The 26045-nt window shown below is 44.1% G+C and overlaps 1 protein-coding gene across 3 annotated transcripts in view; it reads left to right on the top strand.

The window, feature by feature from the left end:
- The window catches only part of ASTN2 (astrotactin 2), an 852746-nt gene that overhangs the window by 376440 nt on the left and 450261 nt on the right, over positions 1-26045 (top strand). For 2 of the 3 annotated variants that reach the window (XM_012768786.3, XM_012768780.2), the window contains 3 exons: positions 16585-16669; positions 17184-17258; positions 18007-18144. In XM_012768786.3, coding sequence (XP_012624240.1) covers positions 16585-16669; positions 17184-17258; positions 18007-18144 — 298 coding nt within the window. The remainder of the gene's footprint in view (positions 1-16584; positions 16670-17183; positions 17259-18006; positions 18145-26045) is intronic. The other variant, XM_012768785.2, reaches the window with a different exon arrangement.

The following is a 26045-nucleotide window of genomic DNA, read 5'->3' as shown; positions in this document are numbered from 1 at the left end:
GCTGAAGGGTCCAAAGCTTGGTCAATGAGTAGGGTTCTGATGTCAGCACCATGGAGAGCTCACACAGTATGACAACATTTTGGCTACAGCGTTTGCTAAATAAAGACTTTTATCTGGGGCAGCTAATTCTCTTCTAAAAGTCACCTTTTGCCCTGAGTTGGGCACCACTAGTCTTTCATGAACTCAAAGTAAGCTGTATCCTTTACCTGTTTAGAACCAGTGCTTGTCTAACTATGCTGCCATTCCAGCGGAGCTCAGCTAGGGAAATCCTCTATGAAGTCAGTTGCTCTGCTCCTCAGAATGCATATTGCTTTCCACCTCACGACTCTTTTGTTGTGAACTTTACTAGGACCTGGATTAAACAAAAGTCATCCAACTTAATTATCAGTCAATGAATCTATACCTTGTTATTCATATATGAAGGATAATGGAATCAAGTTTTTTGAAACCCCTACCAACAAACGCCATTGAAACAACAGACCCAGGTTTTTCTGCTTACATTCCATGCAATTAATCAGTTAGTCACAAAAATCCCATTTTCTCATCAAATTAATCTATTTGATGCAGGTTTTTTTTTAAATCAATATATAACAGATGGTATATTAGACAATGGTCATACATAGCTTATAGTTAAAAGAAGTTTGGTGGAATTTTTGGTGAGATATGAAGAAATATATGAATACTTAAGTGATAATATAATAACAGCATCTACAACTATACACTTGTTGTGTACCAAGCACCATGCTGAGACTTTATATAACTATTCTTGGTCTTCATAACAACACTTGAAGGAGTTATTATTATTTCCACTTTCCATACAAGAAGAAATAATGTCTTAAAGTATTTGATTGTCATTCTCAAATTCATATATTTCCTACAGTTGTTGACATTCTCAAGGTCATTTATTTACTAAGTCTTACTGCTGGGTTTTGGACACAGACTGAATGGCAAGCTACTGTTTTGAGGAGTTAGCGTATGAGAAAGTTTGCTTAGTATTAAGAAAAAAGAGGCGTTCTTCCATTTTCCCTTTGAAAGGTATTTGTAGAGAATTCTCAGAGGCAAGCATGAATCCTTTGGACAAAGAATTTACAGAAGAAGTTGACTTAAAAAAATAAAAAGACTCAATTGAATTGGGGATAAGGAGAAAGCAAAGAACTGAGAAGTAGAAGGAAATATGAGTTTTGTAAGGACAATATTTTGTTTTTATCTCTGTTTGGTCGTCTTGCTATATTTGGTTTAAACGTGCTGTAAAATGTTATGTTGTAGAAGAGGGTTAAGGTCTTTTAAAAAGGACAATCTGTGTCCAAGATGAGGTCATAAAATTTCAGAGAGCCGACAAAGCAAGCAACAGGTCTGACTGTTCATAAATTAAGAAGGACAAGAAGGTTAGAATAAACGACAAAAGAGACTGTGAAAACTTTTCCTTATTGGGAACTTGCCAGTCCCACTGAAAGTCGAGGCAACCTTTGCTTCTGAACTTGAAAGAAAGAGGTTGTGAGAGATCTGAAATCTCATACTTCAGAGTTGCATATAGGAAAAAGGTAGCCTGAGGTATCTCTGACGATTATCTCTGGGGTGTAGGTACCAAAAGAAAAGGAAGTGCTCAGCTTTTAAGACCAGAGTCTATCATCATAAATATAATCTACTAGCATTTAGAGACTATATTTCATTTTATCCAACAAGTGTGTTAAAAATTATATTGGTCTTTTTATAATGTTATATGTCCTACTATTTAAAAAAATAAATCTAGGTATCTTCTAAATATGTAGGTAAAACCTTATAATAAATGGCTTATGAATAAACAAAAGTGTGGAAGAAAGATGATGATAAAAGCAGAGGTTGGAGTTGGGGTGTTATTAGGATACAAAAGCCATGTTGAAAAGTGTTCCATAATTATGGATGGTGCATTGCTTCCAGTAGAAAATATGGTAGGGTCTGTGTGGACATCAGTCCCTCCGCAGGGAACAGTCTGCCCTCCACACACTTCTTATAAGCCCTGTTCTTTAACTGGCTCATTCCTCCTTATACTTCATGTTTCAGCTTAAATGTCACACCCTCGAGAAAGTGACCTTATAGACTAGGTTACCTTCCAAATGTGTTATGCTCCATCAGAGCTCTCTATTTTTCCTTTATGGTAAGTAATAGCAGTAGTGCACATTTATACAGTGTTGTGTATCGGATACTTGTCTAAACCCTTCACATACATTATCTCATTATTCCCTCAACCCTATAAGGTAGATGCAATGATATGTTAACTAAACTAAGATATAGTCACATATATGTACCAGTATTTTATATACCACTAAGGAGAAAAAAATGCTGATAGTAATAGCCATAAGATACTACTAATTAACAGTTGAGTTCTCATATCAGGAATATCAACATGAGGAAAGTTCTGTGCCTTACAATTAATGTAATGGCATATTATTTTCACCATTTTATAGATAAACAATCTGATCAAAAACAGTTAAAGGAGTTTCCCAAGGTCATCTAGGAAGTGGTGGAATCTAGATCTGAGTCTTAAAGGTCCGATTTTAGAATGTATCTTATAACTACCAGCCTATGCTAGTATATCAGTACATAATCATAAGCAGTAATGATATGTTTATTTGTGTGATTCTGTGCCCAGTTTCTAGCTATCTAAGAAACTGTGTGCTGTATAAAGCAAGGATTGTGTCTGTATTTATTCACAGCTTTGACCTCAGGCCCAGACCATTGTTTAGCACATTGTTGGTACAAGGACAACATGAAATATAAAATATTAGATTTGGAGACAAATTCCATGGACTTCACTGCTAGCTTTGTAATTTATTCATTGTATGACCTTTAACAAGTCCCTTTTTTTCTGTGGGCCTCAGTTTCTCTATTTATGAGATAAAGGGAATTTACATTGGATTTTCTCTGAGTGCTCTCCAGCTCTAAATTCTGTATCCTGAAAATCCTTACTGAAAGCCAATGCTTTGGCTTTGGAGGATGTAGAATGGGGTGACCAATGATTCTTGATCTCTTGAAGGATAGACAACAGGCACACATAGGAAATGGGGACCAACACAAGTTTCTACACTTAACAATCTGCAGATCATCTAGCCCAACCCTTCCTTCTACACCTGATGAGCTTGAGATTTGGGAAAGGTTCACTTAGTAGTTCAGTGAGTTGGTGCAGAGGGAGGTCACCTGGCTACTATACCGGTGCTTGGTTTCCCTTCTCTTGAAAACATATTAAGCAGTCAAATATTTTGCCCTTGAGATATACCTCGCCCCCAGCTGCAACTGGAGTCATTACCTTTTGCATGGTCTCTTAGCACCTGTGAAGGTGGTGCTGGTTTCTGCAGTGCTGGCTCAGGCTTGTCTTGCAGGGATATACTCAGGTACGTTCAGTCATGCAAATGAGTGTTCAGGGCAGAGCATCTGGGGCATGGCAGGTTCCCCTCAGATTCATTAACGTCTGTGTTTCACCAACATTGACTGAGCCCCAAGATTGGGTCAACCACCAGGGAGAGAAGGAAAAGAGATGCCAGCACCCTCTCTACATGCCTAAGATCAAGCTGTGTTAATACTGGGCTCTGTTTCATTTTTTTAGAGGGGCAGTCAGGGCAACATAGAAAGACCTAGGCATTGAAGTCACACAGACTTGGGTGAAATCTTGGCTCTGGCTCTGACTATTGGTATGGCTTTGAGCAAATCGTTTAATTTCCCCAAGCCTCAATTTTCTGCTCTTTTTAATAAAAGGGGGAAACTATTCACCTTTGCGAGGTTATTGTGATGATTATAAGCAGTGCAAAGTACCTGGTACATTGTATGGCAAATGTACATGTTGAATAAATGGGAATTATTGAATCAGGGGCAAAAAGAACCCCCCCAGTGTTGGCAATTCTTAACCCACAGAAGACTTAATTGTGATGGAACGGAAGGCACAATGACAGATTTCAGTGCAGAAAGGGCCTCTGGAAGCCTTTTAAAACACAGCACTTAGCAGTAGCACTGGCCACTGGGTTTCTGGTTATTTGAGACCATCTGTAGGGAGCCTGCACATTGCACCACACTGTCCTCTCTCCTCTCTCTTGTCTGAGGGCAGCTTTTGTTGCAGTGTGGATGACGAAAGGCCTCTGAATGGCCGAAGTGTGCGTACCTGTGTGTGTGTGCACGTGCATGTGTGTGCACGTGTGTGTGTGTGTGTGTGTGTGTGTGTGTGTTTCCAAGCCTTTTGATTACAGCATTGAATCATCTCTTAATTAAAACTTTAGTAGATGGGTTTGAGTCCCTACCAGCAAATGGAGTAGGTGCGACAGGGGAAAGAGTATGGATTTATGTTGTGAACACCGGGATTTGGCCTCAGGACGAGGCATCCAGAATGCAAAATGTTCCTCCCAAGTCAGGTGAGGCCAGGCGGCCTGGCCCTGTAGGGTGTGAACAGCCTGCTGTTCTCTCAAGTGGCCGAAATGGACATAGCAGTGAAGCCTGGTGCAGGCCATTTGGACACATGTCGCTTAATTTTAATGATGCACAATGATTCTCCATCATATACCAGGAAATGTACCGTAAAAATGTTTTGTAAAAGAACGTGAGCCTCAGTAATGGGAACCTGCGCTGTTAATTAAATCATCGCCGGAAAGCGGGGGCAGCGGTGTGTGTGCCCGTGTGGGAGGGGCAAAGCGGGTGGAGTGGATAGCAGGCAAGAGAAGGGAAGGGAGAGGAGGAAAATGAGAAGAGTTAAGAAAGAGAAGAAGAAAGGAAGGGGGAATGCATTTAACCGGAAGTGAGTGGACTCTGTCGCAGGCACCTGTACGAGCCGGGTCTTGTTTAACCTGTGCATTGACCCTCGCGGGAGCCAGACTGTACTTTTTGTCTCTTATTTGTGGGTGAGGAAATTGGGGTGAATCTGGGAGTTTTACTTGGGGTTCTCTGACTCTAAACCCAAATTCTTTTTACTGCAGAGTGCCAGAAAAGAGAGCCAGAGAAAGACACACCGATAGTAAGGGACATGGACACACACACACACACAGGAAGACAGAGACGGAGAAGCAGAGACCAAAGAGAGAAACTGAGGCAGTGACAAAAACACAAACTCTGAGACATAAAAGGAGAGACAGAGAAGGAGGGAACTGGAAGCACAAAGCAAAGGAGGGATGAGGAGGAGAGGGGAGAGCGAGAGAATGGTTATGAACATCATCAGGAGTGAGATGAGCAAAGTGAAATTAGCTCTGTTCTGCTGAATGTCCACATTATGTAAAATGGTGTAACGGTCCAGATGGAAGGACCCGGGAATGACAGTTCTCTCAATCCTGGGGAAACTAGCAATGACCCTGACCATCTGCCTGCAACTGAGGTCGAGGTCACTCCGAGGAAGGGACCCCTCCGAAGCAGAGTGCAAGCATTGTGTGCGCTGTCGAAAGGTTCTGAGCCTTTTCCCTGGATTCCTGGCTAGACGAGGGCAAAGCTCCCACTCTTTGCTGACCCCCTCTGTATCTCTGGACCCCCTTGTTTTATGGCATTGATGACAGGGGCAGGACAAATAGGTATGACCCATTGCACTCAGAGTGCACTCTGGAAAATCACTAGTCTTTGCGCTGTAATTGTATAAAAGGGATTTGATTTTAAACTCCCAAAGATAGCTAATGCTTGGAGAAAAAAAAAATATCAATGAGTCTCTTTTGTGGAGTGAAGAACCCTTTTGCAAAATGAATAATTACCCTTAGCTTAATTTATTTTGTATATTTCACTTTGCTGTTTCAGGTTTTGTTCAGGCGGGGAATTGCATTATTAATCATCCTGTGTTCCAAATAGTTTAAGTACATATTTTATCCTCACAGCATTCTTGTGCTCAGGAGAGGGCAGAGCTTATGCTCCCCATCTTTTAGGCTAGAAGGATGAAGCTCAGAGAGATGAAGTGGCTTAAGCAAGGCCACCTAGCAGCTTTTGGGGAAACAGGGCCCCAGTGTCCCATAAGGTTGACAATCACATTGCCTCCTCTCATCCATATCCCTTTAAGCTGCCATGGAGATATGGCACATGGCCAAGTAGGGGCACGAAGGTGGGTCATTTTGATGCAACACGGTGTTATGCTGAACTCATCCATCTTACGTGGTTTGGCGGTGGGGAAGCTCTGACTCCAGAGTCAAGCAGACCTGGGTTCAAATCCTGACCCCATGACTGTCTTGCTGTATGAACTGGGGTCAAGCCGTTTGACACCTGTGGGCTTCAGTTTCCTCCCCTGTGAAATCAGGACAACAGTAGCCCCTGCTTCACAGGCTGTTTGGGTGGATTAAGGGTGGAAAGGTGGATAGAACATGTCATGATTAACAAGCCCCATCATTATTTCTTTCCCTTTGGCCAAGTTACAGCGAAAGGGGCCCCAGATAAGAGCCATGGCCAGGGAAGGACATTAAGGCCACCAGAGGATCAGAAATGAACCAGCTCCCTAATAGTAATCACAGCAATAGCTGGTAGTATTATGGAGCCCATACGGGGAGCCAGCATTCTTTATGTTCAGTGAGAAGGGCTGGCATGATTAACTTAGGTGTGAGGAAGCTAAGTTTAGGTCAGAGACAGGAAACGCTCCACAGTCCAGGAGCCACCGACTGGCAGGTGCAGAGCTGAGGGCCCATTCTGACTCCAGTGCCTGTGTGCTCTTCCTTAAACGGCCTCGCTCCCCACACACCGCTTGCGTTCAGCATTGAGGAATGACTGCGGTAGTTCCCCCTGTATCTGTGGTTTTGCCTTCCGTGGTTTCAGTTACCCGGGGTTAGACACAGTCTGAAAATAGTAAATGGAAAAGTCCAGAAATAAACAATTTATAAGTTTTTAATTACACGTCATTCTGAGGAGTGGGATGGAATCTCGCATCGTTTTGCTCCGTCCTGCCCGGATGTGAGTCAACCCTTGTCCAGCGTATCCACACCGCCTACACTATTCGCCCGTGAATGGCTTGGTAACTGTCTCAGTAATCAGATGGGCCATCGAGGTATCGCAGTGCTTGTGCTCAAGTCCCCCTTATTTTATTTGCTAATGGCCCCGAAACGCAAGGGTAGTGATGCTGGCGTATTGTTATGATTGTTCTACTTTATTATCAGTTATTGTTGTTAATCTCTTACTATGCCTAATTTATAAATTAAACTTTATCACAGGTGTGTATGCATAGAAAAAACATAGTATATATAGGGTTTACTACTATTTGGAGTCTCAATCATCCCCTGGGGGTGTTGGATTGTATCCCCTCTAGATAAGAGGGGTGGCTGCTGCATTCTTGTAGGGGGGGATGCGGGATTTTTCAGGGGCTGCTTCCCACACCTGCAGAACCAGGCAAGCAAGTTCCTTAGCCCCTCTAGACTTCTGTTTGCTCTTCTGTAAGGTGGGGTTTGTAATAGAACCTACCTCATGGAGTTGCTGTAAGGATCACTGGAATTAATATAAAGAAAGAACTTCCAACGCTGCCCGGCAGTTAGTTGTCCCTCTGTGTTCCCTCTCGTTATTTTTTATCATCACCCTTCCTCCTCACCGTGAGACCCCAACGCCCCACGCTCCTTGCTCTTCCTCCTGTGCTTCTCTGCACAATCGCCCCTCCCAGCACACATCGCAGCTGGTGGGAGTGATGCATTTTGCTCTCAGGCTTCCTGCCCCGGTGCCGGCTGCCTGAAGGCAAAATGTAAGATGGATTTGTCCCTGTGCCCCCATCTCCCCTGTGCCAGGTACAGAGGACCTGTGCAGAGAATGGCAATAGGTCTGAAGCAGCGGGGTGCAGACTGGAGGTGAACCATGTGGGGGGAGGAAGGGAGGGGAGCCGCAGCATTGAGGGGTAGGGCCACCGAGTCAGGGAGGAAACGTGACAGGCCCAGCCTGGACAACAGCACGGCAAGGGTGGCGGTGCTAGCGGCAGTGACGATAATAACACCACTGCTCACCCAGTGCTGCCTACGCGTCTGGCAATGTGGCAACTGTTTTTAATATGCTGTCTGTGATTCTTGTGACAAGCTTTAAAATTGGGTGTAAGACGCCCCTTTCTTGATGAGGCCCAGGGTTGCAGTGACTGATCCAGGGAGTGACCAGGAGATGGAGGGTGCAGCCTCAGGTGGCCTCGGTGGCCAGGCCGAGGCCCTTTGCTCTCACCAGGCTGTGTCTGTCCCCCGGCTCCCCACCCCTTGCAGGCACGTCTGAGAAGCTTGGAGGGTCCAGGGCTCTGGGGGGCGCAGCAGGGGTGGGGGTGGGGAGAAGGCAGCCTCTGGCTGGCGGGCCCAGTCCTGCGCATCCACGTTAAGCATCCTGAGCTCATCAGCTGGAGCAGGTCCTTCCTTCCTAATTGTTGGAGATGTCTGCTCCGTATCCGTTCCAGGCTGTTAGTGAGATTTCATCACCCCACTCCATCCTCAATCAGCCGTGATTTTGAGGGAGGCTCTTCCCCACGCGGTTTGCTCCTAGACACTAATGACAGATAATCGTGTGTGTGGTGCACTCAGAGGTGGAGGAGGCTGGAAGGGAGGGGAGTGGAGCCAGGGGAGAGGGGGCCCCTGGCTGAGACTCTGGCACAGACTCTCAGCAGCCCAGGCCACCCTGCACAGGCTGAGCCAACACCAATTAGTCCCCATACAGCCTTGGTTAAGGACCCTAATCTCTGTCAGACCTGGTCACCAGCCTGTGCCACCAGAAGAACCTTTCAGTCTCTGTTATATTTTTCTTTATGCTTTCAGAGGTGTGCTGATGAATGGCAGTGAGCGGCCGGTGGCTAAAATGCAGGTGCCCAGGTTTGTCTCAAGCCAGCAGGGTGAGGAAGGAAGGGACATCGGAGACACCCCTGCGGGTTGCTCAGATGTCAAGACCAGCCTCCCCACTGCACAGGTAGAAAAGTGAGTCCCAAGGAGGGAGGGCCCTGCCCCAGGCCACACAGCACGGTTGGCTGAGTAGACTTCTGAAGAAAGCCCAAATTTTTGTGCTCTTATTATTTCACTCTGTTTATGTTTCCCTGCCTTTCAAGCCTCTATTCTCCAAACTCCCAAACTTACCTGGCTCCCTCAATCACCAGAAAGATGCTGACTTTGAGAAATAAAACCTGAGCATATTAGAGGAAGAATCAAGGACTGCAACTGAATGAGATTTGGAAGGGTGTTTGGGGTTCTTTGAGTACTGCCTACTCATTTTTCAGATGGGAAGACTGAGGTCTAGAAAGGTAGAGTGATTTGCAGAGGAGTAAGGGATGTAAAATATATGCCCTGGTGGCACTACTTATGTCAAAACTGTACCAATTATCTTGTTCCTTTACTATGTGATCATTTTTTTGGCATATTATGGGGGTACAGATTTTAACGTTTCAATAAATGCCCTTTCCCCTTCTTCTGCCACAAGTCTGAGTTTCCTGTGTGATCATTTTGTCATTAATTTTCCCTTACCCCACCCCTCTCCTACTTGGGTCCCTCTTCCATTGTCCTCATCTCTCCCTAATGCTTGGTCTCTGCTTTGCTCATGGAGCAGAATCAGGGCAGACCTTCTGCAAGCAGCTTCACAGGGTCTGTAGGCGTGTCTCAGATGCCCCTATTATTATAAGTAGACCTAGGGGAAGTTAAAGCAGGAAAGGTACAAGGAAGGGGGGGAGTTATTGACAAGGTTGAAGCCGGTCATGAGGGGCTTTGGATGTTAGACCAAGATCTATGCACTCCACCCTGAAAACCACTGGAAGGCACTGAGAGTGTTGGGGACAGGCCCTGGGTGCAGCGGTTCTTTGGGAAGATAACTGCCCAACAGTCAGATCCGATAGGGGACACTGAACACAGGGTAAGTAGTGACACGACTCTTGCAATACCACACGTGGACAGTGTTGAGGGCAGTGGCAGTGAGGACAGATGGGAAGGCATGGATCTAGGTGACACCGAAGAAGCAGAATCAGTGGGATCCAGGTATCATTTGGATGCCGAGGGTAAAAGCTGGGATACAATTAGAGAGTTTTCTAAAATTTCCAATTTGGAAAGAAAGTGATACTTTGATTCATAGAAATGGGGGCATACAGGTTTGAAGTACATCAGAAGCTTTTGCCACTAGAATGCTGCATAACAACTATTTTATTGTCAACACTGTAAGCATATATATATATATTTTTTTTTCTTTCTTTTTTGCACACATCTGGGTGGACTGATCTAGCCAGGATTCAGCTGCCTTTGGCTGTAAGCTCAGGCAGAACCCAGATCTGCCCCATGTGTCTCCCAGCCTCTATGGACCAGCCACTTCCTAGAAATGTTTTTTTTTTGGGGGGGGGCAAGAGGAAGGAGAGCAAGAGTGCAAGACAGAAAGTGCAGCCACACAAACACAATGCAAACCTTGATCCATGTCATGTCTGCCCCCATCCCACTGGCCCAAGCAAGTCGAATGCCATTCCTGAAGACAAGGGGCAGAGAAGAAAGTTTACTTTCCCCACAATCAGCCATGGCAAAGATGTACCTGCATAATGCTACCGTAGACCTTTAGTGTCTACAGAACATGGAAATTGTCTAATTAAAGGTGGCTGCCCTTGTTATTCCTTGTGGTCATGTTTATTGCTGTGACGTTTGTGGTGGTATAAAAGAGACCTGACTCTATGACCTTGGGCAAGTGAGTTGTCGAGTTTGAGCTTCGGTTTCCTTGTTTTACAATGAGAGCATGAGTGCCTTCCTCCTGGCACCAGCAATGGGTGAGACAGGGGATGACGCACGTCAAGTGTCTTCTGCCACTCCCAGCACAAAGCATGATGCTAGGTCCAGCACACGCCTCTCCCACCGCATGGCTGGCCCTGAGCCGGGCTCCAGTGACAGGGACGTGAAGAAGCCCCAGGTGGCCCTTTGGAGTCAGAACAGGGAAGGATGCCACGCGTGTTGCTCTGAGGGCCCAGAGACATGTCTTTCCAAGCCACGGTGACAGGAAGAGTAAACAGAAAGTTAATAGCAGGCAGTGTCCCCAGCCTGTGATGATAAGTGATGATGGAGTCAAAAGCAAGTGAAAATGGAATCATAAGAGTACGACAGGCTGAGAGGAGGGGACCCAGACAGCCAGGACTGCTTGGGAAGGAGGCTTTGCTCTCTCATGGCCATGAGCACCTCTGAGCTGATGAAGGAGGCAGCCTCTGGCCTGAGCCTTGTGGGTGCCTGTATGCCCTTCAGCAGAGGAGCCGTAGACAAAGGCAACAGGTGTTAGTAGTTCTGGACACACGGGGACCAGCCTTGAGGATTATCCTGTTTAAACTGCCCAAAATGCACAGGTAAAGAAACTGCAGTCCCTTTGGCTTTGCAAAGGGCATACCTTCAATTTGAGATCCCCCTTCATCCTCAGCAAATGCCTTTGCTTTGCACTAAAACAAGATACTGAATTGGCCTCACCCACCCAGGAGTAATAATAGTAAGAACTAAAAGAGCTATTAATTGATTGTATTTTCAGCAAGAAGAAACGTGCCAGAGACTGTGCTTGAGAACTTTTCAAATCCGTCACTTGATCCTTCTAGCAGATACCTGAGGCCAGCCTCATTACAGATGAGGGAACGGACTCAGAGAAACAGGAAGCAACTTGATCAAGTTCTTACAAATGCTAAGTGGCAGATCCAGGTTTGAATGCAGCACAAGGTGATTTCGAGGCCCACACTTTGAACCATTTCACCAGCCCTCTGGCCCTATGTCATGAACAGGAAAGCATTCTCTACTTTGAAGTGGTTTAGAAGAGCACCACACAAGATAGTCTCAGACTGTTCATGGTCAGGAAGTTCTATTGTTTTTACTCAAAAGTTTATTGAGTGAGAATGTGTGTACCAAAGAATGAGAACTCAACACATGGGAGTTAGGAGATAAATATTTTTAAACCAACACAACTTATCTATAGATGATAACATAAAATTCTGGTAACCAGCCAAATAGAAATTCACCTAATTGAACTCCCTTATGAGAACCACTTTAATGAAGAGAGTAAACTCTTTTTAGGCCTACATTATTAACCACATATAAATGTATGTTTTTAATATGCCTAAGGATATTTCACATGCATCTTACCTTTTTTTTTATAAAATCTGTTTGTGAATGTAATATTCTCATTTTAGGAAACTCAGAAACATCAGAGGAGTACAAAATAAATTGCTACAAAGGCCTCAGGCTGCATTGAAGTATTGATATCACCAATGCAGTAGTAGAAAGGACACTAAAGTGGTGGCCACGGCCCTGGGTTTTAATCCTGGCTGACCCAGAGGCTAGGCCGGTGATTTGGCCAAATTTCTCTACTCTGTGAGCTTGAGTTTCCCTTTCTGAAATATGAAGCTGGGACAATTTGAACTAAATGATCTTTAATGGCTTTTTCTGCTCTGATGTGAAATAGAATTCTATTCTAGATAGTGTGCGTCCGCACTTGTGTTCACACTCTTCATTTCCTTGGCAAATTCTCGTCTCAGATGTAAGAAAGTTTCTTCTTGGTCCTCAGCAGAGTCATCATAATTCTAAATGAACTCAGTCTGAATTCACGGCAATCACAATATATTTATGAATCCATTAATTTGTGTATCTGTCCATTCATTCATTCATTCATTCATTCAACAAATGAGTTGCCTACCCTTTATCAGGCACTATGCAATTATTGGAATGCAGGATGACTAGGGAAAGATACCTGCATTCAAGGAATTCCCATTTAGTGGAGGAACAGGCAAATAAAAAATTATTTCACTATCTCATTGGCATAGGCATTACTATTGTGAAATACATCTTTTCATGTATTTAACATTTATTTACTGAATGCCTCCTCTGTACCCGGCAGCACAGCAGGTGTTGGGATGCAGTGGTGAGCATCCCACTTCCTTTACAGAGCTTGCACTGGAGTGCTAGGGATAGGGGGGGCACAGGCATTCAGTCATGCTGACGTGTATCCCTGGAGAGCTGTTCTTCCACAGCCTGGCTACCTTGGGTGTGCAGAGCCAGAATTAAAGACAAGATTCGCCCAGAGAAGGGGTTAATAACCCTCACTCTGGCTGTCAGAGGCTTTGCATCTTGCAAGAAGGAAATGCTTGGTTGCAAACAGTAGAGGGTTAGCTGAGCCAGCAAAATAGGAAGCAAGAGTCAATAAAGCCAATAGCCATGGCATTGATGGAGATCTTGCCAGAGACACCCAGCCCACACTAAGAGTGATCACAGTTGAAGCTAAAACTAACAGTGTCGAGAGAGCAAAGGGTGGGGATTTTGAAAGACAACGCAAATGGCTGGCACTTGGTGTTCAGAATTGATGAACGTCACCCCAACCTTCCTTCTGTTTTGCAGATGGGGAAACTCAGGCCCAGCAAGGAGGTAATTACTGTGTCTCTAGAGTTAATATGTGAACGTGTACCAGAACCTGGCACCTGTCTTGGAATTCAAGGAAAAGGGGAGGAAACTAATCTGTTGACCATCAACTCATTGTCTGCCTAAGCCACGCACTTCACTCTTCACTATTTCAATTTGTTCTCACATTAGCTCTATAAGATGGGCATTACTATCATTCCCATTCTATAGGGTGAGAAAACTGAAGCCAAAAAAGGTGGAGTGACTTCCCCAAGGCCACACAACCAGGGAGAGAGAACATGAGGGTAGGACAGAGGTCTGTCTGACCCCCTCTGCCTACCTCCTGTTCTCCAGGTAGCCCCGTGGGGCCCCCTGGGTGGATGCCTCTCAACTGCAAAATACGCATTCATTGTATAATGAGTGTCAGTAATTAATGATCCATTCTGAGTCAGGGAAAACTTGCCTCATAAGCACACAAGGAGGAAATATATATATATACATAGCAGCACCCTTTTTCTGAATAGATTTCTCATTCTCACCAATATCCCTTCCACCAAAAAAAAAAAAAAAAAAAAAAAAAAAAAGATAGAGAGAGAGAGAGAAAGGAGAAATAAATGAATTGTGCCTCTTTCCACACAGTCCCTGATCAGCGAGATAGGAACCTCAGCATCTGCCCTTTCCGTAGAGAGGGAAGCTGGTCCCCGCCCACCCCAGCCTGACTTCCTGTTCCTTTGCCAGAGGTAACCATTTTACCTCGGCTGTTATGAATCATGAGGCCTGTGGCTTGTGGCAGATCATAAATCAGTCCAGGGAGTCTTGAGGACAAATCCCAGGACTTTTAATCTTTAATATTAGACGTGTTTAAAGTGGTGAATATTTCATGAAGGGACTGTTGCATTTTAACACATCATTAGTGACTCCCACCACTCCTCCCGTTGGTAAATTATTCCCTTCCAAATTTAAGCCTCTCAGGCCTTTCCCTCCTTTCCCTTCCCTCTGGCAACAGTCAGTCCATTAGGACTTAGGTGACATGTACTTACAGTGCTGCCACTGGGTGGGTGGGGTGGGATCCCAGGTGTGGAGTTGTGGGGGAGGGGTGCACTGAGCATCCGTGCCTGGGAGCAGCACCCTCCTTGTCTCCCAGGTACACAGAGAAGAGGAAAGGTAGGTGGGTAGCTCTCTCTCTTCTGTTTCTCTTTCTGTCTTTCAACAGTCTCGTTCTGAACATTCTGGACACTATCTCCGACCCATTCGTCGCTCCCTGTTCTGCTTACTACCATTTTAGTTCAGCTGACATTCCTGAAGCCCAGGCTACTTGCTAACTACTCAGTAGTTGCCAGAGTACAGAGATTAAGCAGCAGTGTAATATATACAACAACTTAGAATGTTTTTTAGACACTCAGAATGCTTCATATAAAGTCAAACATATGACATTTGTATTTCATCAGGAAGACAATGAAGTTATTTGGCGAATACAGGCATTCTGAAATGAGGAGGTATGAGTGATAGCTGTAGAACTTGTGTTACCTTAGCACCCTGTTCGCTACTACATTGAGTTGTGGTTGCAGGAGGTTGAGAGATTCCTGGATTCCAAGATACATAGTTGCAACTAGCCTTGGTCCCTCGACTCACCCTCAGTATCCTTCCCCATGAAACAAAGATGACAGGAGATGAGTTTTTTTTGTTTCTTTTTGCTTTTTCCCCGAAGCCTGAATAAAATAAGTTTACCTGGCAAAACTGATGCTCTCTGGTATTCTCAATTCTGGCATGTGGCATCTGAGTGTTTATCCTTCACTTTTTTATTTTTAAAAAGATATTAAAAAAAAAAAAAAACCTCTAAAGGAAAATTAAAATCTAAAATTTTCACAGTCCCTAAATCTCCTCCATTGAGCAATACATTTCCATGGACATGATTTGAAAACTCTCGGGTCAGATCAATCAAATCACTGCAGGATAGGAGGGTCCTGTTTGTATATGAGAGAGAGAGAGGGAGTTAGTGTGCGTACGACCGTGATTGCCATAGGATGAGAAAGCAGGCAAGCTGGCAGCAATAGTCGGGAAATTTACCAGAGCCATAGAGGTAGTTAATTACTCACTCAACTCATTGTTGAGCACCAACTCTGTTCTAGGCAGTAGGCTAAGCCAGGGCCGTTTCTACCAGCATTTCTCAGGATGTGTTCCACAGAATGCTAATCCTGAGTCCTTCCACCAGCAAGTCTCCAAAGGTAAAATGAGTTTGGGGGCAATTGCATATTCTCCCTCGAGGAGAATCATACTATATTGACTCTAAGGAAGGGTATAGGATTTTCCAAACTTTTTTTTAAAAAATAATATCTATTTTTGGCAAAGCATCTGTAAACATGTCTAGGAAAACACCTTTGGAAAAAAAGCAGTATCTCATAGAATCAAAAACACTCTCCTACCTTAAGAAGTGTACAGGAGAGCAGACATGACAACAGCAAGGGGTAGGACAGAGAGCTTCTGAAAAGCTTTCTAGGATTCTGAAGATACACTAGGAAAGGAGACATGTGATGGCCGACTGAAATTAACTCAGCCAATGCAAGCAGATACAATGAAGCGTGGCGGCGTGGACTGCTAGCAAGCACTCATGCAACTGGGCATAAGGCATGGCCTCCAAAAAATGATGGGTGGATTGACGCACATGTGAATGGATGGCTGGCAAGGCGAGAAATAAAAGGGAAACAGAAAGAGCAGAGGGAGGGAAAGAGGACAAGAAAGGAGATGACAAGGGAGGCAAGGAGAAGAGAGGAAAACCAATTTAAAAATCAAAACACAACAAAAACAAAACAAAGTAAAACCAAGAGGAAATAGGCAAAAAAATGATTTCTCCAAAAGGGGAAATCAAAGGTTTCCTGGGGAAGCTGGCATTTGCTTTGGGGTTTATGGATGGCCATGACCTATTCATTCAAATAGAGAGATTTCAATTTCCTGTTTACACTTGTACAGTTATAATGCTTTATCATAATTTAAATATTTGGGAATAAAACCTCTGCCTGTAGCCACCTGATCACTTACCGTTTCCCCCTTTTAAGTATGAGCTTTTTCATCAACAAGGTTGCAACTCTGACCTCTGCATCTCCAGTGCCCAGCTGAGACCCTGGCAGAATGTGGCCAGGGCTTGTTGAATGAATGAATAAGTGAATGAATGAGCAAATGAATAGACTCTATTAACCACAGTGATCAATGGACAAAAATACCATCTTTCTGTTGTTTTTTTTTCTAAAACTATGTGCTTACTTTATCTCCCTGGAAAACGAGGAAGCCAGAGAAAAGCCTATTTGGGGAGTGCCTCTTTCACAAGACTATTTTCTCTTTTTGCTTACAGGAGAATGCAGCTGTCACGAAGGCTACGCCCCTGACCCCGTTCACAGACACCTGTGTGTGCGTAGTGACTGGGGACAGAGTGAAGGGTGAGTAGCAAAGGGCATGTGGGCTGGGACGGTGGAGGACCCACGCCTTCCCCCGTTCCGTTACCAGAGTCCCCAAGCGTCTGCACAGAGAAGGCTTTCTCTGCAGCAGTTCTGTTCCTGCAAAGCCCAATGGGAAGTGAATTCCACTTTCCCACTGACTCACATTTTAGTATTAAAAGTACATGATTGATGACTCTTCTAGAGGAAAAAAAAAAAGGCTGACATTTAAGTCACTCGCCCAAACAGAAAGTAATCAATGAACACGTCCTCAAGTGGACAGACAAGGAACACGATTCAGGCTTTTGTACATAGACTTGTAAATGGACGTGGACACTTTATAAAAGTGCTGACTGCTGTAAATTGGAGACCGACTTTTATAATGTAAATAGTCGTGCCCAATAATTACTTCTGCAGAATTTGGTTGTGTGTAAAGCAACTCTTGAGCAGTGTGCACGTATGAATCCCACCTGCTCTGACTAATACCATCTCCTCTTCCCTTTTCTTCTTCTCATAGACCTTGGCCTTACACGACACTCGAGAGGGGCTATGATCTGGTGACAGGCGAGCAAGCCCCTGAAAAGATTCTCAGGTGAGTTGACAGTCTTGTTGGGGAATAATTTGGGGAAATGGAGAAAGGTCTGGTAGGGAGGTGTGGTCATGCATCCTCAGACTATTGAGCTCATGCACCTCTGGGCTGCACTGTCACTGGGACTCATGTATATTAATACCATCGTGGCTCAGGTTGCTATGGAAGTCTAATTCCCATTTGTCTGGCATCCAGACTTATAGACTCAGATACTTGAACTGGAGGAGACATTACTAATTAGAAATATTCTGTAGCTACAGAACCTCTTACCACCACCTCCATGAAATCTTGTGTAAAATTTCAACACCTAGGCGGATAAAGGCATATAGCAAATTAGGTGGCAGAACTGGGAATCGGATTTTGGTTCAAATGAATTCGGAGTCCATGCCCTTAACCTTTGTGTCAGACTGCCCCCGCTGACTCGGCAGTCACACGTGGAACTCCTGCTGGATATCAGGGCTGACTGCTGGGAAGGCAGAGCTGAAACAGTCCCCACCCTCGCAGAGTCCACTGTTTACTCGGGAAAAGAAAACTAGCAATGCAAAGCAATGCGTGGACTAAATGACTGACCGATTTTAGAAATGATCATCCAAGTGTGGACAAAGTTGGCCAACATCATGCCTTGAAGAATGCAAGGGAGTTGGGTGGAGAAATAAGAAAATGTCCTAAAAGGGGTGGGACCAGGGGCCCCTTTTTTCTATTTGCTGTCTGCTCGCCAGGGACTTCCCCAATGGAAACTCTTACATTGCAGGTCTACTTTCAGCTTGGGCCAAGGCCTCTGGCTTCCCGTCAGCAAAAGCTTTGTGGTCCCGCCTGTGGAGCTGTCCATCAACCCCCTGGCCAGCTGCAAGACCGATGTGCTCGTCACGGAAGACCCTGCAGATGTCAGGTAGGGAAGTCGTCTCCAGTACCCTGTACCCAGGACTTCTTGGAGTCCTGGAAGTCTGTCTGTTCCAGTATCACAGGGACTCTTGTGAAGGCAGCCGCCTGGTTGATGTAGAGAAAGCCATCAAATACGCCATGCTCCTAAGCTCCCAAAAGTCTCCTCCATCTCTGTGCCTCGATGCCTGACATTTCCACATTATTGCTCTCCTTTGGGGTTGATATTAAGTATAAAAGAGGCTAACACATTGTCTGGCTCATCAGGAGATCATTAATGACCTTATCTTACAAATGATTATTACTTAACAGTATATAGGAGAGTCCCAAAGGCAAAAGTGTAGAGAATGGGATGCTACCTATTGTGACCCCGCTACTGGGGATGGACTTTGGGCTAATCCATGAATTTTAAATGTCCAGGTTAAATCTTTTCGTATTTTACTCATGAAAGGATGGAGACTACATTTCTTACATGCCTTGCACTTTGTAGCTAACTTCATTATAGACTCACTCTACTGCGTACAGATTAGTTTCTTACATATCCTCCTGTCCCATTATGTGGTGCACTTCTCAAGGTCAAGGAAAATAACTTATTTAGCTTTTTAATCCCCAGTTCCTAGTACATATTGGACATCTACTAAATGTTTATTGATTTAATTAAGTGTGTTGTCTTAGATCTGATCCTAGCACTGTTCTGGAGCTTTCTCTTGGAGGGTTTATTTCTCTCAATTTGATTAAGGGAAGCATTCCAGAAATTTGATGTTACCAAAAGTAGACTCTAGTTTTACATCTAAAACTGGCATGTACACACACAAGCTTATTGGCTTGTGACCTAGAATTAAAACATGGACCCCCTGACTACTAGTGACTGTTATCTGACCATTCCATAGCTGCCTCTGGGTCATTCTGAATCAAGATATTATCAGTATATCTGTGACATCTTCATAGAAAGCTCCTAGAACCCAGTTATCCTGCTTTGCAGTGTGTTTACTCTCACCTTGTCAACTTCCACTTGGACAGAGGAAACTAGCATGCTTTATTAGAATATTAATATTTCGCAAACGAGGTTGTTTTAAAAAGAATAGATCAATAAAGGGGTTGCACTTAGGAAATGAAGCAATAATTACTAGGAACTAAGATGTTTTCACACATACACACAAATTGATTTGTGGAGAATCGCCATTATTTCCATTTTTTTATAGAATTGAAGTAGATGCGATTTTAATGAAGCAGGTGCTAAGATCTCTCTGCATTACATATTTTAAAGAGGGAGCAAGGATCATCTGGTTGAAGAACTATTCTCAAACTCCTTGTCTGAAAGCAACTAAATTACTTTGTCTGAAATCAACTAAAGCAAAAAAAAGGTCTTGACTAGCTATCCTCAGAGTTCCATACTGTTGTTGGCTTTGCCTTCCTGATTTCGGTGAAGATACAGAAACATAGCTGTCAAACTCTCTGTTGGTAACATGCACTCTGGAGTTGGGTAGAACTGGGTTAGAATCCCATATCTATTAAGTGTGAACTGTATTATCTTGGCGAATTTCATTTCTCTAAGTTTCCATTTCTTTGTCTACAACATGAGGATAGTAATAGTGCTTTCCTCATAGAGTGTGACATTAATAATACTTCCTATCCCTCTTTCATTTCCTATGGGCCACTTTACTAATATTATCTCATTACATCCTTGCATCAGCCCCATGAAGTGATGCTAGTATTATTTTCATTCCATAGACCAAAACATGAATAAATAAACAAACCTAAGGCATAAAAGTGATGCCTTCATTAGTATGTGATGAAACCATGTTTCAACCCCTGATCTACAATGGTGGGTAGAAGATTGCAATCATCACCATTTGAAAGAATCTGCATTATGTAGATTGAATTTTCCAAGCTGTGCTAATAAACCTTGTTTGACATGACATTGCCCAGGCAAGCATATCATGGGTGTTTAAAGAATTAATAAGTTACAGCCAGATGATACGTTAGAAAGGTAATAAATAATAGATCATAATTATAGATAGCCAATAATACTGCCATGGAATCACAGCAGAGAGATTAGAGGAAAGACTATGTGGAAAAGCAGAGTCAAAGGGAAACAGAAGGTAAGCATCACGGTAGGATTGGAGAGGAAAACTTGAACGTGCATTGCAAGTTGATTCTTTGCTTTTTGGTCTGTGATAAATTCTGGGGAAAGCATGGGACCTCACACCATAGGAAGAATAACAACTTAGTAAGCAAACATACAGGCTGTGACCCATTAGTTAGGATGGCTAATTTTAAAACAACTAATGATAACAAATGTTGGTGAGGATATAGAGCAACTGGAACTTTTATATCCTTACAGTGGGAGTATAAGTAGGTATAAACACTATGTAGACCTGCTGAGCAGAATCTACTAAAGTTGGGTGTACACATACCCTATAACCCATCAACTTCACCCCAAAGAATATGCCTAACAGAAACATGTATACATGCACCACAGATAATATGTACAAAAATACTAATAGTAGCACTGGAAAGAAAAGAGGCAAAGAGCTGGACAAAAAGCCACAAATGTCCATCAACAAAAAAAGTAGATAATTATGGAATAATCATACAATGGCATGCTGTTAATGACGAATATGAGTGAACACAAGCCCACACATCACCATGGACGAATCTCGCAAATGAATGTTGAATTATGGAGACCACACAAAAGAATGTTATGTGTTTGTATAAAGACCAAAAACCTAGTTTTACTAATTAGTAAAAAAAAATCAATTTATGATGGTAGGAGACAGGACAGGGATTACCTTTGGGTGATGGAGGGACAGTGACTGGGGGGAAGTGTGAAGGGCTGATGTGATGCTGATAATGTTTGATTTACCGAGCTGGGTGGTGGTTAAATGGGTGTTTTCACTCCGTGAAAATCATCAAGCTGCACATTTTTCTCCACATGTGCTATACTTGGACTAAACCTGAAGTTCATAGTTTAAGGGCATCAGCTATGGAGCCTAAGTGAACTGCCTTGCTTAGTGCAGGAGGTTTCTGTAGTTGTGTTGAGGATAACAGGAATAGAAGATTATTTATATCATACAGGGGAGTGGTGACAATTAAATGACATACTACAGGTAGAGCTCTGAGTCTGGCACATGGTGAACTCTTTAGGAGCCTTAGTTATTATGCTTGTTGTTACTGTAGCATAGTGATTTTTATATTCTCTTTATCTTTTAATAGTTTTCTGTTTCTTTTGCTGAAAGGCTACATCCAATCTATAATGATTTCTTAAAATCAATAGTGTCTTCATACTCTGGGGGCTCATATTAACCCCACTGTCACGGGGTTTGGGGAAGACTTCAATGAGTACATAAAGTCCAGTACAGTATGCTAGGAGTGTGTCTTTATGTGCATGGACATAGTTACAGAATGAAAGAAGAGTCACATGTGGGGTAGACATTGAGTGCCCTGGGGAGTGTTGGAAAAGAAGGAAGGAATTTCTGCGCAAAAGAATCAGGTGTATATTTTCAGGACAAATAAGAGTGACAATTAACCATGAATTGGGGATACAGTTTGGTTGTGTGGAATCTAAGATGTCAAGTCTGAGAGGTATGAGGGCAAAAGAGGAGGAATCTTCCCTGGACTGCCCCAGTCTCCAGCCTGGCCCAGCAGGAAGCTGCGGGAATGAGATTCTTAGTATTCAAGACACTAAGGATGCCAGCGACAAAGGTGGGAGAGCGAGCTCTAGCTAAATTGCACAGATTCATTTCAAATCTGAAAAGACTTAGCGGGACCCCTCCTGTGTGCCAGGTACTGTGCCAGGTACCGCAGGGACACAGAGATGCACACGGCCCACCTCTGCTTTCAGGAGTCTCATGGCATGGCAACGAACGTGGAACAAGAGACTCTCCTCTTGAGAAATGGCATGAAAGATACTCGTGGAGAGAGAAGCATGGCAAACAACACTTATTACTACACACTAGGCCTTCTTCACAATGTCACCTGGAGCTAATTCTTCTAATAAGAGAAATGCGAGAACAGCTATTGTAGCTAGAATAATAATCACCCACAAAGCCCAGCTTTTGGGGCTCCCTCGGTGATTTGTCTGTGATCTCAAATCAATGAAAACGAAATGGTGAAATACTGTTAATTCCTGAACAGTGTTGAAGGAATAATGAGATATCAGAGTGCACGCTAGCATTGCTCATTTGATGACAGTTTCCACATTGAATTAGCTCTGAATAGAATTAAGAATGTCTCCTTGTTCTTTTGGCCTTTTAATTTCAAGCAGTGAGAATTTACTGAACATCTACTATATATCAGGCAAAGTCTTGGAGACATAGAACTAACAAGACAAGGGTTTCAGTAGATTAAATGAAACAATTACGGACAAAAAGATGTCATACAGTTAACAAAGACTCTACAGGGAAAGTTCAAGGCAGAGAAAGGACACAAAGGTGGAGGTAGCCAAACTCACTCAGATGTTAAAAGGAAGGTCTCACAGAGGAGAGAGCCTCTGTGCCAAATTTGGGAGTACAAGCAGGAAGTCACTTGGTCACTGGTTTTCTAAGTGTGGTCCCTGGACAAGTAGCATCAACATCACCTGGAAACTTACTAGAAATGCAAATTCTCGGACTCCATCTATGGTAGACTGATAACAACCTCCAAAGATATCAGATCCCAACCCCTAGAACCTGTCTTAAGATGGGTTGATTATCCTGAATTATCTGGATGGGCCCAAAAAAACTATAACAAGTTCTCTTGTGAGAAAGAAGCAGAGGAAGATCTGATACACAAAACAGAGAGGCCACGTGAAGACGGAGTTAGAGACGGGAGTGATACAACCACAAGCCAAGGAATGCCAGCAGCCACCAGAAGCTGGAAGAGACAGAGGACAGATTCTCCCCAGATTTTAGCCCAGTAATATTGTTTGCAGACTTCTGGTTGCTTTAAGCCTTCCTATTTATGGTAATTTGTTACAGCAGCCACAAGAAACTAATCCACCCACTAAATCAGCTATTTTGGAGGTGAGCCCAGCAAGCTGGTTTTATGAGTCCCCAGGTGATTCTAATGCTCACTAAAGTTTGAGTACAAATGCACTAGGTAGCAAAACAAGGAACAGATCACCTGGCTTAAAGAGAAAACAACAAATACAAGAGCTTGAAAATTCTAGGGTGGCAATGGCTTTTGACATAGCAGGATTTATATGCTCCCAAATGTCCTTGGAACTCAGCATCCCTGTTTCTTTTCATCCCTCATGTCTGGTTTTTCTTTGGTGCACTCTGTTTTTCTGTTTTCCTTTTCAGGCACATATTCACTGACCACTCCAGGCTTACAAACCTCAGTTAAAGCACTGCCAGTGTAGAGATGACCTCTTTCCCAGTGGTTTGTACAAAAATCCTGGCACTGAGTAACAGCAATCATAGCTCATCCTTGCGAGTCACCGTTCCTTGTTCCAAATGCTTTACTGAAATGAGTTCACTTAATCTTCACCCACTATTAGCTCCATTTAATGCATGAGGAAGCGGAGGCACAGAGAGGTTATATAACTTGCCCCAGGTCACACAGCAAGGAAGTGGCAGAACCATGATCTGAATCCTGAGAGTCTGACTCTTGAGTATAAGTTCCTTATCTATAAGTTTGATGTCTCTGTTTGGCCTGTTTGAGGACATTTGCCTATCTCCTAAATCAATGCCTACAGGGACAAAGTGCTATCATTAGCCAGACCTGGGTCACCAACCCACCCTTGAAACCACCATGGGTGAAGGGGACCGTGACCACATGGATGGAGACCACAGGCAGGATAGTTCCCCAGGGGGAAAAAAATCAGGATGGGCAGCAAGTGGATATTGGATAAGAAAAACCTACAGACGTTCTCCCCATGGGCAATCCACAGGGCCTTCAAGTGGCACACCCGGTGGGGGACTTCCAGTTCAGTTTGGCTGCAGTGTGGTGCCCAGGGGCACGTGGCAGAGGATGCAATGAGGGAAGGATAACAGACAGAACATGCATCATATGTTCTTGCCACCTTTGTCTTTCCTCAGCAGTGTACCACCTGTACTAGTGGCATCGGCAAAGCCTATGGGGGCACTTGAGGATGTGCACTTACTGCTCCAGAGTCCCCAGAAGTGGGGGACACACACACTCCTGTGTGAGTGCTCTGCATACTTCTTTCCCAGTGGTTTGTGCAAAAATCTTGGCACTGGGTAACAGCAATCAGCTGGCTTGGCTTAGGCAGGACCCAGTCAGATGCAGTGAGTTCTGGAAACGTGGCCCTTCCATCCTAAGGTAAAACCCTCAACTAACACACAGCAGGCACTTTTGTGTGTGGTGGACATTATGCTAGGAGCGAGGAATAGAAAGACCAGAAAGAGAGGAAGGAGTTAGGGAAGAGTGTAGGATTTGGAATCATACAGGTATGAATGTGAACCCTGACTGCACAATTTGCTACCTGAACTATGTGAGCCAATTCAGTTCACCTCTCTGAGCCTCAATGTCAAAACTGGGAAGACGGAGATTAGCATGTCTTCCTCATAGGATGGTTGTTGGGATCCTGTAATGCACGTAGAGTTACTAGTACAGCACCTTATGTGTAATTGGTGTTGAATGAATGGGGAGGTTTAGAAGTAGAAGGAATGGCAGTACAGTTAAGGGGGTGACCACATGATGCAGCCGCTCAGGGGATTAGAAGATACAGTTCACGGTACGGAAGCAGCGTAGAGAAGGGGTGTCTGTCTCCTTCCCCTGGATCACATTAGGCATCACATTAGGCAGAAGCAGGGAGGGTCAGAGCAGCAGGACATGAGGGTTGGGCAGCAGTGAGGGTTGGCCGGTGGATGCATTGCCACACGGTGGCACCTGGTTTGGAGGGGTCCCGGCAGCAGAGTCTGGAGGGAAGGCCTTTGATACAAGTCAGATTGTTTCTTCAAGATGCCTCTCTCCTACTGGACACGAGCAAAATTCAAACTTCTTGCCTTTGCGTTCCCTACAACCTTAGCAGATTGTGTTAACGAGTGTGTGTGTGTGTGTGTGTGTGTGTGAGTGTGTGTGTGTCCCCATCATGCTTCCCCCAACTTTTCTCTTCCTCACCAATTGCTCACACAAACATTCCTTTCCCAGAGGGCAAGAGAACTGCAGTAGGCAACCCACTTCCGTGCTTGCAACACACAAGAGAGGAATATTGGGAAAAATGAATAGTGTGGGCCCAGAGGACAAACTGCCTGGGTTCAAATCCCAGCTCCACCACTTAATAGCTGACCTTGGTAAGTTACTTAAACTTTCTGAACGTTAGCTCCCTATCTGTAAATGCGAATGATAGTTCACATTCATATCTTTGGACATTTTGTTTGAGAATCGAATGAGATAACACATTTAAACTTTTAGCCCTGTAAGTCGTCAATAATAACGACTGGCGTTTATTGATCACTTGCCTTGTGCCAGGCCCTGTCTGAGCGCTTTACGCGTATAACTTCTGACTCCTCACAATTCAGTGATGCACTTACTGTTATTTACAGATGAGGAAACGGAGGCGCAAACACGTTAAGTCATTCGTGCAACATAACGTGGGTGGCACGTGGTAGAATGAGGATGATAAACGCAGGCTGTTGGGTGAGGGCTCGGGAAATGCCGGCTGTCGTCGAGGCAGGGGGCTCTCTGTGAGGTGGGGGGGACAGGCTCGCTGGACTTTCTCAGTCTTTGTCAAGCTTTTGGTCTGTTGAGTGGGTATGTCCTTTATGCAAGTGGAAAATGAACCATTAAATGGTGAAAGGGAGAGAAACTGTGGGTAACTCACAGATGTGTTCATAAATTTGGTTATTAGGATTTACCCTACACCACCACATCCCTCTCCTTTTTTTAGGAGAACGAAGCCCCCTGTGATAAGCATTGCTGTAAGGGCGCCCACAGCCCCTCCCAGATGGATCCACACTATGCCCT

The sequence above is a fragment of the Microcebus murinus genome, chromosome 12, assembly GCF_040939455.1.
Source record: "Microcebus murinus isolate Inina chromosome 12, M.murinus_Inina_mat1.0, whole genome shotgun sequence".
Classification (NCBI taxonomy): Eukaryota; Metazoa; Chordata; class Mammalia; order Primates; family Cheirogaleidae; genus Microcebus; species Microcebus murinus.
The sequence above is the reverse complement of the archived record's forward strand: the minus strand, read 5'-3'. Positions and strand labels throughout refer to the sequence as shown.